This window comes from Rhincodon typus, chromosome 2 (genome assembly GCF_021869965.1).
Source record: "Rhincodon typus isolate 14 chromosome 2, sRhiTyp1.1, whole genome shotgun sequence".
In the NCBI taxonomy this organism is placed as follows: Eukaryota; Metazoa; Chordata; class Chondrichthyes; order Orectolobiformes; family Rhincodontidae; genus Rhincodon; species Rhincodon typus.
Window position 1 is genome coordinate 10,092,573 of NC_063333.1, and position 16,901 is coordinate 10,109,473.

Sequence of the window (16,901 nt, forward strand, 5' to 3'; positions counted from 1 at the left end):
GACCCTTCTTCAGAAATTTTCTGAAGAAGGGTCCAGACCCGAAACGTCAGCTTTCCTGCTTGGCCTGCTGTGTTCATCCAGCTCTGCACCTTGTTATCTCTGAATATTATAGTGTTTGGGTGAGAAGAAGAGAGAAGGAAGCTCATGTTAAGCGTAACCACCAAAAGATCCAATACGACGCAAGTTAGTCCTTGCTATAAATTCCATGCAGCATATGTGGGTATGTTACATTGATAATCTGAAATCACTGAAACTAAACAGTCAGGTGAAAACATGCACATACAGCAATTACAAAATATAATTTAGCTGAAAGAAAATCTTAAACATTCCATCTCTTCACAAGGTTTGAGCCATCACTTGGGCTAGTCATTCAGAGGACTCAAGTTTCTACATACCATGTTTTGCTCTGTAAGCACATCCCAGGCAGGCTGAATTAGCTGTGTCTATTGTGTACACTGGGGCATTGAAAACATCTGCCAAGACCTGCAAAATCAACAAACAGGTGGTAGCTGGGTAATCCTTGTTATTGTGGTTTAATGGAGCAATCCCACAGAAGGTACTGGCGCCACACACAGTACCACTAGGGACTGCGGCTGTGTAGGGCAAGAGGTGTCATACCATGTGGAAGCGAATAAGGCAGCCCTATGAGAAATTAATCATAGGACTTAAGGGAGAAAAAAACAAACACACACACAGGTTTCATATCATACAACTGATTAATTAGAACAGAAAACAATTATTTTTAATGGTACAAACCTCAGTGAAGACAGAACACTGCTCACAGTGCCAACACTGATATCAGAGAATGAGAGAGAAGGCAAATCATGAACTAATGGTTGAACGATAGCAAGGTTAAGTAGTAAGAGAGGGGAAGAGGAATTGTAGGGATAAATTTAGGATAGCATTGGGACTGTGGGAAATAAAAGATTGAGAATAAGTGGCAGTGCCATGAATCTTAATTTCAATAATAAGGATATAAGGAGAAGAAGGGTTTAAAATTTGGGTTGGACACAGGGAACAGAGCTCTGATTTGTGGACTTCTGGAGACAAGTGGGAAAAATGACAGCTTCAATTTTCTATCATGCTAATAGCCTGACCCAGAAAGTTCTTCTTAACGAATCACAAAGAGACCAACTTGCCAATACATATCTACAATCATCAGATTTGCATTCTCACTGGACAGTCAGCACTGCTCTCTACCCTGTTAAATGCTGTGATCACAGCACCAAATAATTTCCTTCCATTGGCTCCTCTTAAGATATTTTGTAGGGTTACTTTTTGATTTTTGGGGCTACCTTTTGGTTTCATTCTCACTAACTCCTTTATTAGGTGGTGTAGTCACATAGTAACATGACCTTCTGAATTTGTGCTTAAGAATAGGTATTTGGCCTCACAAAGAAAAGGAATAAGAATACATCACTATTCTCAATAATTATCGATCCTCCATAAAATTTAAAGGGATAATAAACAAGGAAAGCATTGATTTCCTTATCACCATCGTATTTAACATTAAGACTATATACACTAATTTGACGAGAAAAGTTTTTTGTAAAAGTAATTGGCACACACTTCTACACACATAAAAAGTCATCACCCTAAACATACCTTCCAGTCTGACAAGGTCACAGTCAATGAGTTTCCATGACGTATTTGCAAAGGTGAAATATACTAACATAAGAATTAGGAGCAGAGTAGGTCATTCAGCCCCTTTAACCTGCTTCATATTTGATATAATCATGGCTGATATGTTAATGAGGCAGTTTTGACTATACTTCCAAAAAAAATTGTTTAGAGTTGGGGGCATCGCTAACTAGGCCCAGAATTAAATACCTATCCTTAATTGGCCTGAGGGCAATTAAGAGTCAAACACATTGTTGTGGATCTGAAGTCATATGTAAACCAGACTAGGTAAGGATGGTAGATTATCCTCCCCAAAGGACATTAGTGAACCAGATGGGTGTTTATGACAATCAACATTGGTTACATGGTTGCCATTAGGTCAGCTCTCCATTTCAGATTTTTTTTAATTGAATTCAAATTTCACCATCTGTGAATCAAACCCAATGTCCCCAGAACATTGGACTAGAAAACCCAAGCCAATCATATTATCAATACAACACCACCTCCCCTTCTACTGCATCTCTAATCTCATAGTTAAAGTTAAAAGTTGACACAAGGTTCATTACAACAGCATCCACTGCATCTGCCATATAGTACCACGTCAACACATGCGGGCCTAAGCTAGGGATTCCACATTCTTTTGCAAGTAACTCATTACCTCACCTACCTCTTCCGACTCCACACAGATTCCCTCCTTTGTTCTTGAGTGGGCCAACCCCTTCTCTGACTACCCTCTTGCTTTTCACATATATATAAAAAAGCTTGGGATTCTCCTTAATTCTGTTTGCTAAAGACTTTTTATTACCCCTTTTAGCCCTTCTAACTCCTTGTTTAAGCGCCTTCTCCCCATTTAATTTCATTTGACTTGCAGCCTTTTTGTCTCTTCCTCTGCCACTTGAAGGCCACCATCTTTCCACTCACCACCATACCTCCCCCGACTCTCATTCTATTTCTCTTTGCTTCCAAGCCCCTTGGTCTAGTGGGCAAATGGCTAGCTTAGTAAAAAGGTGGCTCAGGCCCAATGCCCCTCTCCCTATTCTGGCTCAGCAAAATAGCTCCCCCAACAACTTGACAAAAAGACAGCAGGTACCTGCACCCACTGACTCTTGGCCCTCGATGCTGGACTTAGGCTCCTGGTTCTCAACCCCGGATAGATGCTCCCTAAGCAACTCCCTCAGTCTAAACACTCACTTGACTGCTGCTCTTCCAATCACAGGTACTCCCCAGTATTTTTTGATAAGCAGTAAGCTCATCAACAGAAAGCAAGGAAGGTGCTGGAGGCACAGTACTCGTGAACCAAAAACATGAGTGCAAGGTACCCTGGAAAGGCCATGTAGTGATAATGTCAGTGGACTAGTGCCATGCCCCACTGGGGTAGCACACTGGAAATGAAACCCTGCTACTCCCAGAGTTGAGTCAAAAGTTAACGATTTTAAAGAAGTGCACAAAATTCCCATTCACCTGTCCTTTCAGACCCAGGTTGACAGAAAGCATGGAGCAGGTTTCTATACTTAACAAAAATTGCTATTTATGACAAATAAATAGCTACAGGCAAGCAATTATGAACTGTCGATATATAACTCTACGAGCTGATGGATGTTATGGCTTTAAGAGCTGTATTTTGTCCTAGTTTCTTTTAGACAGATTGGGGGACAGGTGCTGAGCAGTCTATGAGAAGATAAACAACTTTTGAGACCTTGGGTTTTTTAAAACTTGGAACAATAGAAGCAGCCTGAAGGGATGTGGTCAAGTTCCCACGTACAGAACCAGAATCTTTAGTTTTAGCGTGCAGCAGTTGTTGCTGGGGTCTAGGCAGGTTTGGAAGGCAGTGAATCACTCCTATCTGCTACACAATCTCTGGCTTTTCCTGGATGTTTTTCCTCCTGTGCTATTGGAATTGCATGTTTCTGAGGATGTGTTTATGGGATGTTAGTATACTGGCACAGTTACTGTTTAGTAGTAAAATAATCTATTATTTTGTTAAGTTTTCCAATAGAGTTGTTATTCCAAGTTTCTCTTTCTTTTGTTGTATTTTAACTATAGTGTTTGAACAAAATGTATTTTGCTTAACGTCAAGCAGTTTGAACAACTGAATTACATCTGGAACACAGCACTGCAGATTTACCTTTAAAATGCCAAAACATAGGGTAAGGCTACCTTCTCAATATATTTTGAGGAATCTGGTCTGGTCCCTAACAAAGTTAAGTCTCTAACCACTTTATAGAACTCACAGAGGCAGACAAACTGGCAAATGGACAGTTGGTCTTAATTTCAAAGGGAATACAGTATAAAAGTAAGTAGGTCTTGCTAAAAGTACAGAAGGTACTAGTCAGCCCATACTGCAAGACCATAAAAAATAGGAACAGGTATAGGCCGTTCGGCCCTTGAGGCTGCTCCACCATTCAATAAGATCATGGCTGATCCAACATTCCTCACGTCCGCTTTCCTGTCCTTTCCCCATAACCCTTGATTCCCCGACTGATCAAGAATCTCTCTAACTTAGCCTTAAATATACACAAGGACTCTGCCCCCACAGCGCTCCATGACAAGGAGTCTGAAAGACTCACAATGCTTTAAGAGAAAAAAATTCCTCCTCATCTCACAGTCTTAAATTGGTGCTGCTTTATTCCTACATATGCCCTCTGGTCCCAGACTCTCCCATGAGGGGAAACATCCTCTCAGCATTTATCCTGTCAAGCCCCTTAAGAATCCTATATGTTTCAATGAGATCACCTCTCATTCTTCAAAGCTCCAGTGAGTAGAGTGTTACGAAGTGGAGGTTGACCCCCCTCTGATAACTATAACTGAAACACCCACAGAGGCGCACCTCGCCTCATAATCTGTTATGAAGAAGTGTGAAAAGTTGTATAACTTGCCTCTCACTCTCCATTCTGTAACAAAGAAGTGGTTAAATGAAACGAAATCCTTTCACTCATTCTATAATCAACAAGTAACAATTTATTTATTTATCTAACTTTAACAGTGAACAAATTAACAGAATTACTAACAAACTGGAAAATTCCCCCTTAACTACTAACTAATCCCGAATAAAACAAAATTATAATGGCATGCTGTTGCAATAAATACAGGTCCCACTAATATAAACCAAAGTAATAATAATATAAATTAAAACTTAATCTCTCAAAATTACAGCCAGGATACATCTTCCGGTAAGTTCTGTGCCTTCTCCACTGATCTTCAGTCAGAAATACCTTTCTCTGTCTAATTCTTGTGTCAGGAATATTAGCTAAGAGCGCCGCTTGCCTTTAGTTAGGTGATGGCTTTCTAAGAGCTTAGAGAGGTCTGTGTGAATTTTCCTCTTTAGAGCTGATGGGTCATTAACACTACTAGCTGGCAGTTACTTTCACACCAATTTTCAAATGCCCTCTTCTTTTATACCCTTGATGACCTAATAATTTCTTACAATAGGATTGGTCCTAAGTTGTCAAAACCATTAGATTTAAATTCAATTGATTTTTAGTTTCTAAGTGCCTGGTTCATATTAATTGGCTGATTTTCAGACAGGTTGCCTTACTAACAAAACAAACTACTGCTTGGGTTGTTAACCACACAGCTTTTTGATACAATCTTTCAATTTCAGGAGTTCTCTGTGCCCCTACACATTTTAAAAATCTCCAAGCCTAGCAAAACACTTAAGCTTTTAAAGGGACCACACACTCTTCCCCACTATCATTTTACAAACATCAAATTCTAATGCCTTGCCTTCCAATCCACAAATACTCTACCCAACTTTGCAACAAGAGTCCCAACCTGTTTGGCTTTTGCTCATAAGAAAATTCCTCCATACCTGGGATCATCCTAATGAACCCTATCTGAACTGCCTCTAATGAAATGATATGTTTCCTTGAATAAGGGGACCAAAACTACTTGCAGTACTCCAGATGTGTTCTCACCAGCATTTTATACAGTTTATAAAACTTCCCTACTCTTATACTCCAATCCCCTTGACTTAAAGGCCAACATTCCACAAGCCTTCCTGATTACTTACTACACCTGGGTGCTGGCTTTCTGTCTTTCATGTACAAGTCCCCCAAATCCTTCATGTTGCAGCTTTCTCCAGTTCTTTATTCATTTAAATAATTTACTGTTCTTCTGTTCTCCCTTCCAAAATGAACAACTTCACATTTTCCCACATTATATTTCATTTGCCAACTTATGCCCACTTACTTAACCTCTCATTATCTCTCTGTAAACCATTTGTATCCCACTCGTAACGTGTCTTGCACCTATTTTTGTGCCATCTGAAAATTTGGTGACAATACATTCATTTCCTTTCTCCAAGTCATTAATATACATAGCAAACAGTTGCAGTCCCAGCACTGATCCCTGTGGAGCCACACTGCTCACATGTCACCAACCTGAAAAAAAAACCTTATCCCCATTTGTTATGGAGTAGGAATAGGTCATTCAGCCCACACCTGAAATACTGTGAACAGTTTAGGTCTCCATATCTAAGGAAAGAAGTAATGGATTTGGAGCAGTCCAGAGAAGGTTCACGAGGTTAATTCTGTGTATGGTGGGATTGTCTTATGAGAAAAGATTGACCAGGTTGGGGCAGTATCTATCTAGAGTTTAGAAGAGTGAAAGGAGACCTTAGAGAAATATATCAGATTCTTAGAGTGCTTGACAGGGTAGATGTGGAAAGGCTGTTTCCCCTCGTGGGAGAGTCTGGGACCAGAGGTCACAATCTCAGAGTTAGAGATCTCCCATTCATGTCAGAGATGAGAAGCGATTTCTTCTCTCAGTGGGTAGTGATTCTATGGAATTCTGCCAGACGGCTGTTAATGTTTATTCAAGGCTGAGATAGACAGGAGTTTAATCAGTAAGGTAATGAAGGGGTATGAAGAAAAGTCGGAAAAGTGGAGTTGAAGATTATCAGGTTAGCCATGATCTCTTTGAGCCTACTTGATTGGCTGAAGGGTCTACTTCTGCTCTTTTGTCTTATAGTCTTATGGTTAATAGGATTCCATTTGGAAGGCTTGTGAGTCTTGAGGAAATACACAATTCCTGTAAACTTCATAGCAATTATTTGAAGACAATGCATTTCCTATGTACCCCATCATGCACTTTAAAATGTTGTCCAATCCACACCTCAGCCAATCTGCGGCTCAGATATTCAGGTAGAGTGGCCTAACTTTGCATTTATGACATTGTTCTCCATTCTGAGCTTAGTTGGTGCTCATCTTCTGTTCTCCTGCTTCTATTTTCACTTGTCACTTCAATACTTCATGCCATCAGCTTTACAGCTTCTCAGTCTTTAACCTATCAGATCTCTTCAGGGTTTTATGGGCAGTCCCCGAACAACAATGAGTTAGTTGGGGAAGTATAGCAAGATCAGAAAAATAAGATTCTTGATGTAAGAAATTAAAAGTCTGATTCAGAAACCAAGTTTTGAATGACAAGGTGAGAACCTCCCTAGTGAGTGACAAGGCGCATATATACATCCATTTGCATGGAAGAGTATGTTATTATTACTGATCTCCCCTCATTGATATGTAGTTTCCTAATCTCTCACGTGCCACATAGAAACTAGACAGCGGCAATTCCTGGCACAAAAGTCAGAGGGGGTAATCTGGCAACTCCGGATTTCTGCATGTGCCTCGGGACCTCCAAATTGGACAGCGGTCCCCAACATTTCAGCTTCATGGACATCAACTGCCTGCAAAGCCCATCCACGGAGATTAGTTTTGGACAGGTACCAGCCTCACTGTGTCATTATTTCCAATTCACTTACAAAACAGTTCTCTACTTCAATGTAGCGCTTTGGAGCAGGGTGGCCCCTTGCATTGAAATTCTGTTGTCAGAACATTTTTGCACAGCAACAGGCACCAATCTCACAGATTCAATCAGGGTGCATCTCAGGGCTCCTCACTTGCTATTTTAGTGAAACTGAATTCTGCCTTCTTGGATGCACACGGCCTCTCTGCCTTGCCTTACCTTTTTGTATTTTGTCCTCTCAGCCAGAGATTAAAGGCTAAGTCCTTCTGCCTTGCTGTTTAAAGCAAACACAAAGCAGGCAGTTTGTCATGATTTGTCAGCAGTGATCAGTCAAGAGATGAAAATGTTGTTGTACTGCACTATGCAATGTTAATCTCACACCTAAGACATGTGCTAGTGTGTAGCAATAAACACACTGTATTTGCTTCAGCCAAATAGCCACGTCTTAAAGTCTGGGAACAGTCATCCTCAGTCAGGCTAAAGGAAAGAGACTTCATTCAGGGGGTCTTGGCACAGTAAGTCAAGGGTAGCCTCCGAAATCAATCGATGGACTTGTCCACAGTCAGTCGGCAGCTTTATGTGTCTAGGGAACAGGAGGTCGATATTACTACAGTTTGGGACTGGACAAAGGTCAGTCCAGCAGGTCCAGTGGAACCATCCAGAGAGCCACAGTAAGTCAGTAAGGACGGTGCATGGAGATCAGTCAGCACACTGGTCTTCCATCAGGCAAGCAGTCTCTCCAAGTCGGTCAGGGGATGGGCCATGGTCAGACTTAGGGGTCAGCTCCATGAAAGTTAAGCAGTGTTATGGGGCCAGTGCTGCTGTGGTAGGGAAACTGGGGAAGTCAATTCTGGGGATTGAAGACAGCATGCTGGGATGCAGAGGGGACAGTAATTGTAAGGAAGAAAACTCAACACATAAGGATTGAGACAATAGTATATCAGAGGACTTGAGTTATTGAGGTAGGCTTCGTATTAACAGTGACAATTGCTCAGTAGGGGGAGTGGGGTGTTTGAGGGGTCAGTAATCCACGCAGTTGGCATGATTAAAACTGTAGGATCAGGACTCGGGGGTAATATTGACAGATTAAGTCACAATTCAGAGGTGTGCGGGAACATGAACATAGAACATAGAACAGTACAGCACAGTACAGGCCCTTCGGCCCACGATGTTGTGTCGAACTTTTACCTGAAACCTAAGGGTCTATCTAACCTCCACCGCTACCTTATGGAGTGCAGGGAAAACAGGAACGTGAAGGCTCGGGAAAGCCCCTTGATTACCAGCCTGAGTCTGTGACTCAATGTGTAAAGTACACCCTGTGATATCTTCCTTACTCATGTGAATTTTATGTGAATCAAAATGGTAGCAGCTACACCCAGAGTAGGTAAAATAAACGTTTCACTTCTGTCTGAGCACTTGGGTGAGGCCTTTCGAGGGGCAACTGCTTAAGCTCATCACCACCTTCAAAGGCAACTAGGGACACGCAATTAATGCCGGCCAGCCAGCAACACCCACATCCGTCGTGTGAATGAAACAAAATCAGACACTTCCACAGTACAGATTGAAGTAATCCGTAAGCATTGTAACTTGCATGTGAAATGCATGCAGTTTTATGTTGTGTGGGATCAAATCATCATCATAAGTAATCTTGACCATGTCATTGGTCATTACAGACTGAAGATAGTCAACTCTGTGAAGCAAAAGTAATCATGGATGACTTCAAAAGTGGCATCTGTAGACAATCCAAACTCTCGTAGGCAGGGAGCTGATTTTTCCTCACTACGAACTGTAAGAATGCACCAACATGCTCTTATAAATGATGCTGTCTTTCTTGTCTGAGATGGAGTATACTGGGGAGAAGGTATCAGTATCCAACAGCACCTACAATATTCTACCGTATTTGCGCAACACGACTTGAGTTGTATTCATTGGCAGAAGCCCCATATGTCAAAGGTCCATGTACAGCATACAATGGCCCTCCTTGTCAGAGTCATTCATGTCGATTGTGTGGAGGTGTATCCTAAACCATCAATGGCCAGATGCCTTACAAGGATATTTAGCAGGACACAAGAGTTACCCTTCCACTCACACTGATGACTCTGTTGGGCAACTCCCTAACTGAGAGACAATGGTATCCATTCTTCAACTAGTGCACATTGTGGAACAGACAATAGATCCACGGAGGATGAGGTTCCAGTCTGCAATGGTCTTGCAGGACAGATCAGACACAGTGGGCTGCATAATTCTAGTGTGTTGTGCTCTGCACTACTGAAACTGGCAAAGAGGGGATGTGACGGATGCTGAAGGGCTGGGAGAGTATCAGGCAGTCTTCCAAGAAGAACATGAGAATATTATGTTAGCGGAGACATCACTTCCATCATGACTAATGTTCTTTAGGGAAGGAAACTGTCATCCTTATCCGGTTTGGCCTATATGTGGTTGACTCTTAACTGCCCTCTGGCTAATTAAGGATGGGCAATAAATGCTGGCCTAGTGAGTGATGCTCTCATCCTGTGAACGAATGAAGAAAAAAAATGACAAAGTGGTGCAGTATCAGGTGCAAGAAACCAGGCAAGACTTAATTCACATCTGGTTCTAATAGAAAAAAGAACAAAGAACATATAGCACAGGAACAGGCCCTTCAGCCCACCAAGCCTGCATCAACACATGATGCCTTTCTAAACTGAAAATTTTTGCCTCTACATGGTCTGTATCCCTCTATTCCCTATTTATTTATATATCTATCAAGATGCCCCTTAATGTTCATATTGTATCTGCTTCTATCATTTCCACTGGCAGCGCATTCTGGGCACTTACCACCCTCTGTGTAAAAAACCTACCTCTCATATCTCCTTTAAACTTTGTCCCTTTTATCTTAAACCTACGTTCCCTAGTAATTGACATTTCTATCCTGGCAAAAAGACACTGACTATCCTTTCTATCCATGCCTCTCATAATTTTGTATCAGGTTACTCCTCATCCTATGATGTTGAAGTGAAATCAAACCATGTTTGTCCGTTCTCTCTGCACAGCTGATACCTGCCACATCAGGTAAACCATTTCTGTATCCTCTCCTAAGCCTCCACATCCTTCTGATAGCATGACAACCAGAACTGTCTGCATTATTCCAAACGTGGCCTAACTAAAGCTCTATACTGCAACGTGACTTGAAATTTTTTATACTCTATACTCCAACCGATAAAGGCAAGCATGCCATATGCCTTGTTGACCACCTTATCCATTTATGTTTGCACTTTCAGGGAACTGCAGACCTGTGCACCTAGATCCCTCTGTAGGCTAATGCCTCTAAGGGTTCTGCCATCTAATGTAAACCTCCCTGCTGCATTCGAAAATGCAACACCTGGCTTTGTCCAGATTAAGTTCCATCTGCCATTTCTCCGCCCATGTCTCCAGCATATCTATGCCTTGCTGTATCCTCTGGCAATCCTCCCCACTATATGCAGCTGCTCCAACCTTTGTGGCATCTGCAAACTTACTAATAGAGAGCACCTACATAATTATCCAAATTATTTATGTACATTACAAACAACAGGGGTCCCAGCACTGGGTGCAACATCATTGGTCATAGATCTCCAGTCATAAAGACACCCGTCCACTTCTACTCTCTGGCTTCTATGACCAAGCCAGCTCATGGTAGATTTTATGTGACTTCACCCTCTGCATCAGCTTGCCATAAGGGACCTTGTCAAAGGCCTTGCTAAAGTCCATGTAGACAATAATATCCACTGCCCTGCCCACATCAATCATCTTTGTCATTTCCTCAAAATATTTGTTAGGTGTGAGCTGAATGTAGTGTACATTCATTGCTTGTAAATTTGTAGTTGGGAACAGGCAATTCTAGATTTGGTGACATGTAATGAGACAGACTTAATTAGGGAGCTGAAGGTGAAGGGACCCCTAGGGGGCAGTGACCATAATATGATAGAATGCACCCTGCAGTTTGAGAGAAAGAAGCTCGAATAAGATGTAACGGTATTCCAATTCAGTAAAGGTAACTGCAAAGAAATGAGGGAGGAGCTGGTCAGAGTTCTGAAGGAAATAGCTGAGGAGATTGTGGAAGCAACGTAGTGATCTTTCAGGAATCACTGGAGTCAGGGAGGGTCTCAGAACACTGGAAAATGGCGAATGTAACACCCCTGTTTAAGAAGGGAGGGAGGCAGAAGACAGAAAACTTCAGGTTAGTTAGCCTGACCTCAGTTTTTGGTAAGATTTTAGAGTCCATTATTAAAGATGAGATTGCAGAGTACTTGCTATAATAGGGCTGAGCCAGCACAGCTTCATCAAGGGGAGGTCATGTCCAACAAAGCTGTTTGAATTCTTTGAGGAATAATGGGGAAGTTATACATCAGAGCCTTTGGGCATGATCTATTTGGATTTCTAGATGGCCTTTGACAAGGTGCCATTCAGGAGGCTGCTAAATAAGATAAGAGCCCATGGTGTTAGGGGCAAAGTGCTGGCATGGATAGATGATTGGCTGACTGGCAGAAGGCAGAGAGTGGGGATAAAGGGGTCTTTTTCAGGATGGCAGCCAGTGACTAATGGAGTTTCACAGAGGTCAGTGTTGGGACCACAACTATTCACATTATACATTAATTATCTGGACTAAGGAACTGAGGGTATTGTTGCAAATTTTGCAGATGACACAAAAATAGGTTGAGGGACAAATAGTGCTGAGGAAGTGGGGAAGGTGCAGAAGGACTAGGACAGGTTAGGAGAGTGGGCATAGAAGTGGCAGATGGAATACAATGTGGGAAAGTGTAAAGTTCTGTACTTTGGTAGATAAAATAGAGGAGCAGACTATTTTTAAACGAGGAAAGGATTTGGAAACTGAAGCACAAAGGGACTTGGGAGTCCTAGTCCAGGATTCTCTTAAGGTTAACATGAAGGTCCAGTTGACAGTTCAGAATGCAAATGCAATATTAGCATTCATTCCAAAGGGCAAAAATGCAAAAGCAGAGATATACTGCTGAGGCTCTGGTCAGACCGCATTTGGAATGTTGTGAGTAGTTTTAGGCCCCATATCTAAGAGAGGATGTGCAGGCATTGGAGGGGGTCCAGAGGAGGTTTACAAAAATGATTTGGATCTTGCTCAATGGAGTTTAAAAGGATGAGGAGTGACCTGTTGAACCTTACAGAGTACCGAGAGGCCCGGATAGAGTGGATGTGGAGATGATGTTTCTGCTCACAAGAGAGACTAGAAGCCTTACAGCAAAGCGGCATCCCTTTAGAAATGAGATGAGGAAGAATTTCTTCAGCCAGAAGGTTGTTAATCTGTCAAACTCATTGCTTCAGAGGGCTGTGGAGGGCAAGTTGTTGAGTGTATTTGAGATAGAGTTAGATAGGTTCGTGATTATTAAGGGGATCAAGGGTTACATGGAGAAGGCAGGTGAATGGGGCTGAGAAACATATCAGCCCTGATCGAAATGACGGTGCAGATCCAATGAACCAAATGGTCTAATTCTGCTCCTATATCTTATGGTCTCATGGCCGAAAGGCAAGCAGTCCTTGTCTGTTCCCTAGAAGCAAATGTAGCTTTTGTTTGCTTTTTCTTTTATTCTTGCTGAATAAAACAGAATGTCTTCAACTGTTTGAAGGCACTCCAGGATATGATTGTTTCATATTAAACTATGAAGAATGAGAACATCAGGCATTGGGGAAAAAGTAGCAAAAAAGTAGGGTTCTAAGACAGGATGATACTAATGATGCGTAACTGTAGCTTTGTTCTTAAATAGCAATGCAGTGATGAATGCGAACATACAAAAGCAATGAAACAACATCCATGTCACCCATGTGATCTCAGAAGCATTTCTTTTCAGTTCCAGTCCCACTATGAGCACTGTGAAGAGCAAGTCCTGACTGGCGGGGCTTGACCTGATGGATGGTTCAGCTTTAGAAATGGCTCCAGAGCTGGGAATCCTGGGAGGTTCTGGCAGAGGCAAGTACTTCTGCCATTGACAAGAGGGAAGATAGCAGAAGCAGGGTGCCATAGCGGTGTGGTGCACAGCTAACGAGGCAAGCTGCAGAGAATAAAGTGAGAAAACCCATTCAGGCTCATGAAGAGAAACTCTCCGTGAAACCAGCCAAAATTGACACTTAACTGATTTTTGATAAAATTCTGATCACCTGTTATTCTTCTGACACCAATAGGTATAGACCCAACCTGATCCATCTTTCTTCATAAGATAGGGTCATTGTAGGCTTTGGACCAAACGCAGGTAAATGGGATTAGTATGGTTTGGTGTTTGTTGATCAGCATAGATATGATGGCCAGAAGGGCCTGTTTCTACACTATATGATTCTCCCTCTATAACTTCTTCCTCCCAAGACTCAGTCAGGTACACCTTCTCTGAACTACATCTAATTAAATTACATCTTTTCTTAAGTAAGGAGACCAAACCTGTACATAGATGTGATTTGCCTAAGGTAATGTACAACTGTAGCAACTTCCCTACATATACGTAATTCTCTTTACAATCAACGCCAACATTGTACTTACTTTCCTAATCACTTGCTGTACCTGCATACTAACGTTCTGTGATTCATGTACTGTGACATCCAGTCTCCTTCCATTCAAATAAAACTCTACTTTTTTATTCATCGTGGCAAAGGGATCAAGTTCACCTTTCCCCACATTATACACCATCCGCCATAGCACATCCTCCAGTTTTCTGGTTCAGTTACCATAACCATGACACTACCATATCCCTGTTTTCTCCATGGTTGCTGGTTGACCTCGCCTTTCCAGCTTTTGTCTCAAATTCCCAGTATTTGCAACTCTTTGCTTTTGATTTGTTATACTTTCCAATGGGATTCACTTCTTTAGGGACCTGAAATGAGAATTCAGTTCTTACTGGCTGCAAGACCTAAATCTGAAGGCTGAAGAAACACAGAAACTTACAAGATAGGAGCAGGAGGAGGCCATTCAAGCCTGCTCCGCCATTCTTCACGATCATGGTTGATCATCTGATCATCCAACTCAATAGCTTAATTCTGCTTTCTCCCCATAACCTTTGATCCCATTCACCCCATGTGCTATATCTAGTCCCCTCTTGAATACATTCAATGTTTTGGCATCAACCACTTCCTGTGGTAATGAATTCCACAGGTTCACCACTCTTTGGGTGAAGAAATGTCTCCTCATCTCCACCCTAAATCGTCTACTCCAAATCCTCATACTGTGACCCCTGGTTCTGGACACACTCATTATCAGGAACATCCTCACTGCATCTACCCTGTCTAGACCTGTTACAATTTTATAAATCTCTATGAGAACCCCTTCATTCGTCTGAACTCTAGCGAAAACAATCCCAACCTAGTCAATCTCTCCTCATACGTCAGACCTGCCATCCCCAGAATCAGCCTGGTAAAGCTTTGCTGCACTCTCGAGAAAGCAAGAGCATCCTTCCTCAGAAAAGGGGACCAAAACTGCCCACAATATTCTAGGTGTGGCCTCACCAAGACCCTGTATAACTGCAACAACACATCCCTACTCCTGTGCTCAAAACCTCTCGCAGTGAAGGATAACATACCAACTACCACCGTATTAGAGACCAGCTATCATCAAGGACGAGGAGATTTAGGGGCCCGGATGTTGAATCTTAGATTTACCTGTAAAGAATTAAAGTCGTTTTGTGTTTTTGAAGTTCATGAGGAAATTAGAAGTTAGTAAAATACTCACAATGGATTGCTTTTTAAATTTCACTTCTCTATCTGGCCAGCTAATTACACACAGCCACAGATGACATGTGTCTTCATACGTTAATTACATTGTGCACCAGAATTGACAGCCTTAATTGGCTTTGATCTAGTTGCAATGAAGGATAATTATTAGATATTAAGCAGGGAGCAGATTAACTCAGGAGGTGGAAATAGGGACTCATTTATCCTCCTCTGCCATCAACTGATTATTGTACTGAGATTATCTCAAAGCAGAGAGATATGTGATAATAGTAGATCTTCTCCTACCTTTAGTATATCTGGATTTGAAGAAGCCCCTCCCGTCGCCAGTACTCTGGTTCCCTTCACTGAAATGAAAAATGAAGAATTAGAGGGGCTGAAAAAGAATCAAAGCTGATAACTTTACATCAAGTTTTACTGATGTTAGTTTAAATGCTACCTATTTCGATACTTAAGGATAAGCTCAAATGTCTGTGAGCAGTTGTAGCTTCATAGAAATCCATCCATTTTTGACCTAGTGATATCTTTTAACTATGACAGTTATAGATTTCCAAGTGTAGAAAGCTTGGTGTTAAAAGCTCCACCCTTCCCATTTACTGCCATGAAATTTATTACCTGCGCTTATAAAGGGTCAAAGCAAATATTAGAATAGAATTCCTGAGAAGACCTCATGACAGCTTGGTAAATGGCAGTCATGACGGGTAAAGAACCTCACAATATGCATAGTACTTAACAGCCAATGCAGTAGGACTCAAAATATGAGGGGAACAATGACCAAGTTTGACTCCCAAAAGCTCTGGAAACGTCAATCTCATGGGTGACCAATGGGAGACAAGTTAATGGAATGGAGTGAATCAGTGAGGAGCTGCCCCTCCAATCACAGGTTGGTTCTCTCTCATGTTTGCTGCTGTTAGGTTCATAGTAAGCATTTCAATAGCAAATATGGGAAAGAAAATCTCTGATTGGAGGTGCAGCAAGCGATTAGTAAGTAATGGTGATGAGGGAGTTGCTACGGAAGCCAGAGGTGCAAAGTCTGGAGCATGCATTTTGCCAGGGCTTTTACGAGGGGCAATGCCTATTGATTTAGCTTTTACAGAGAACTGGGGCTTTCGCTGAATACTAGGGCTATGTTTTTGGTGTGGTAGATGGGAAGAAAGAGGCTGCAGAAGGTGGATTAGAAAGAGGATGCAGGAGAGGTGAAGAGAAGAAGGAATCTACAAGAGGGGTGTGGAGAAGCAGGATACAAAAGGATGTAGGGAGATGCAAGGCGGTGGGGAAGATAGGAAACCTGTGTGAAGGTGAGAGGAAGGCTGCAAGTGAGGAGTCTGCAAACTGGAAAGATTAAGGCAGCAAAGGTGTGAGAACAGATTCAAACCTGTCAACAAAGGAATGTCCAGCTAACTGGAAACCAGGAAAATTGAAATCACTGAGGTAATTAATTCATTGCAAATAATTGTAGAATTTCTTGTTTAATGCTACATAAATTCAGGAGCCACTATATGGGGAAAATGTAGTGAATGTTATTGTAATGAACACTGTCAACCATTAAATATAATCTGAGATTGCAATATGCGATGCAGGAAAAAGAACAGTAACTGCCTAGGTAAAATGTTCCAGCATTCTGTTTGGTTGATTGAAACACTGTAGCAGTGGCCTCCCCAGTCTAAGGAAGGCGTGTTTGTGGTGATGGCATTTTGTGTGGAGAAGTCTGTTGTAGTTATTTTAAAAAACAACCTATGCTAATATTTGAGACAACAAGATGCAGAGCTGGATGAACAAAGCAGGCCAAGCAGCATCATAGGAGCAGAAAGGCTGACGTTTCGGGCCTAGACCCTTCCCGAAAC

At 41.9% G+C, this 16,901-nt stretch overlaps 2 protein-coding genes across 4 annotated transcripts in view; both read right to left on the reverse strand.

Annotated features, from left to right (window-relative positions):
• Positions 1–16,901, reverse strand: part of LOC109921859 (sodium channel protein type 4 subunit alpha-like) — a 1,322,739-nt gene that overhangs the window by 193,661 nt on the left and 1,112,177 nt on the right. The window lies entirely within an intron of this gene.
• xylb (xylulokinase homolog (H. influenzae)) overlaps positions 1–16,901 on the reverse strand; it is a 254,231-nt gene that overhangs the window by 25,531 nt on the left and 211,799 nt on the right. For 2 of the 3 annotated variants that reach the window (XM_048612391.1, XM_048612384.1), the window contains exons 16-17: positions 15,346–15,404; positions 396–483 (exon numbers count right to left, since the gene is read on the reverse strand). In XM_048612391.1, coding sequence (XP_048468348.1) covers positions 396–483; positions 15,346–15,404 — 147 coding nt within the window. Of the gene's footprint in view, positions 1–395; positions 484–15,345; positions 15,405–16,901 lie in introns of those variants that run through there. The other variant, XM_048612400.1, reaches the window with a different exon arrangement.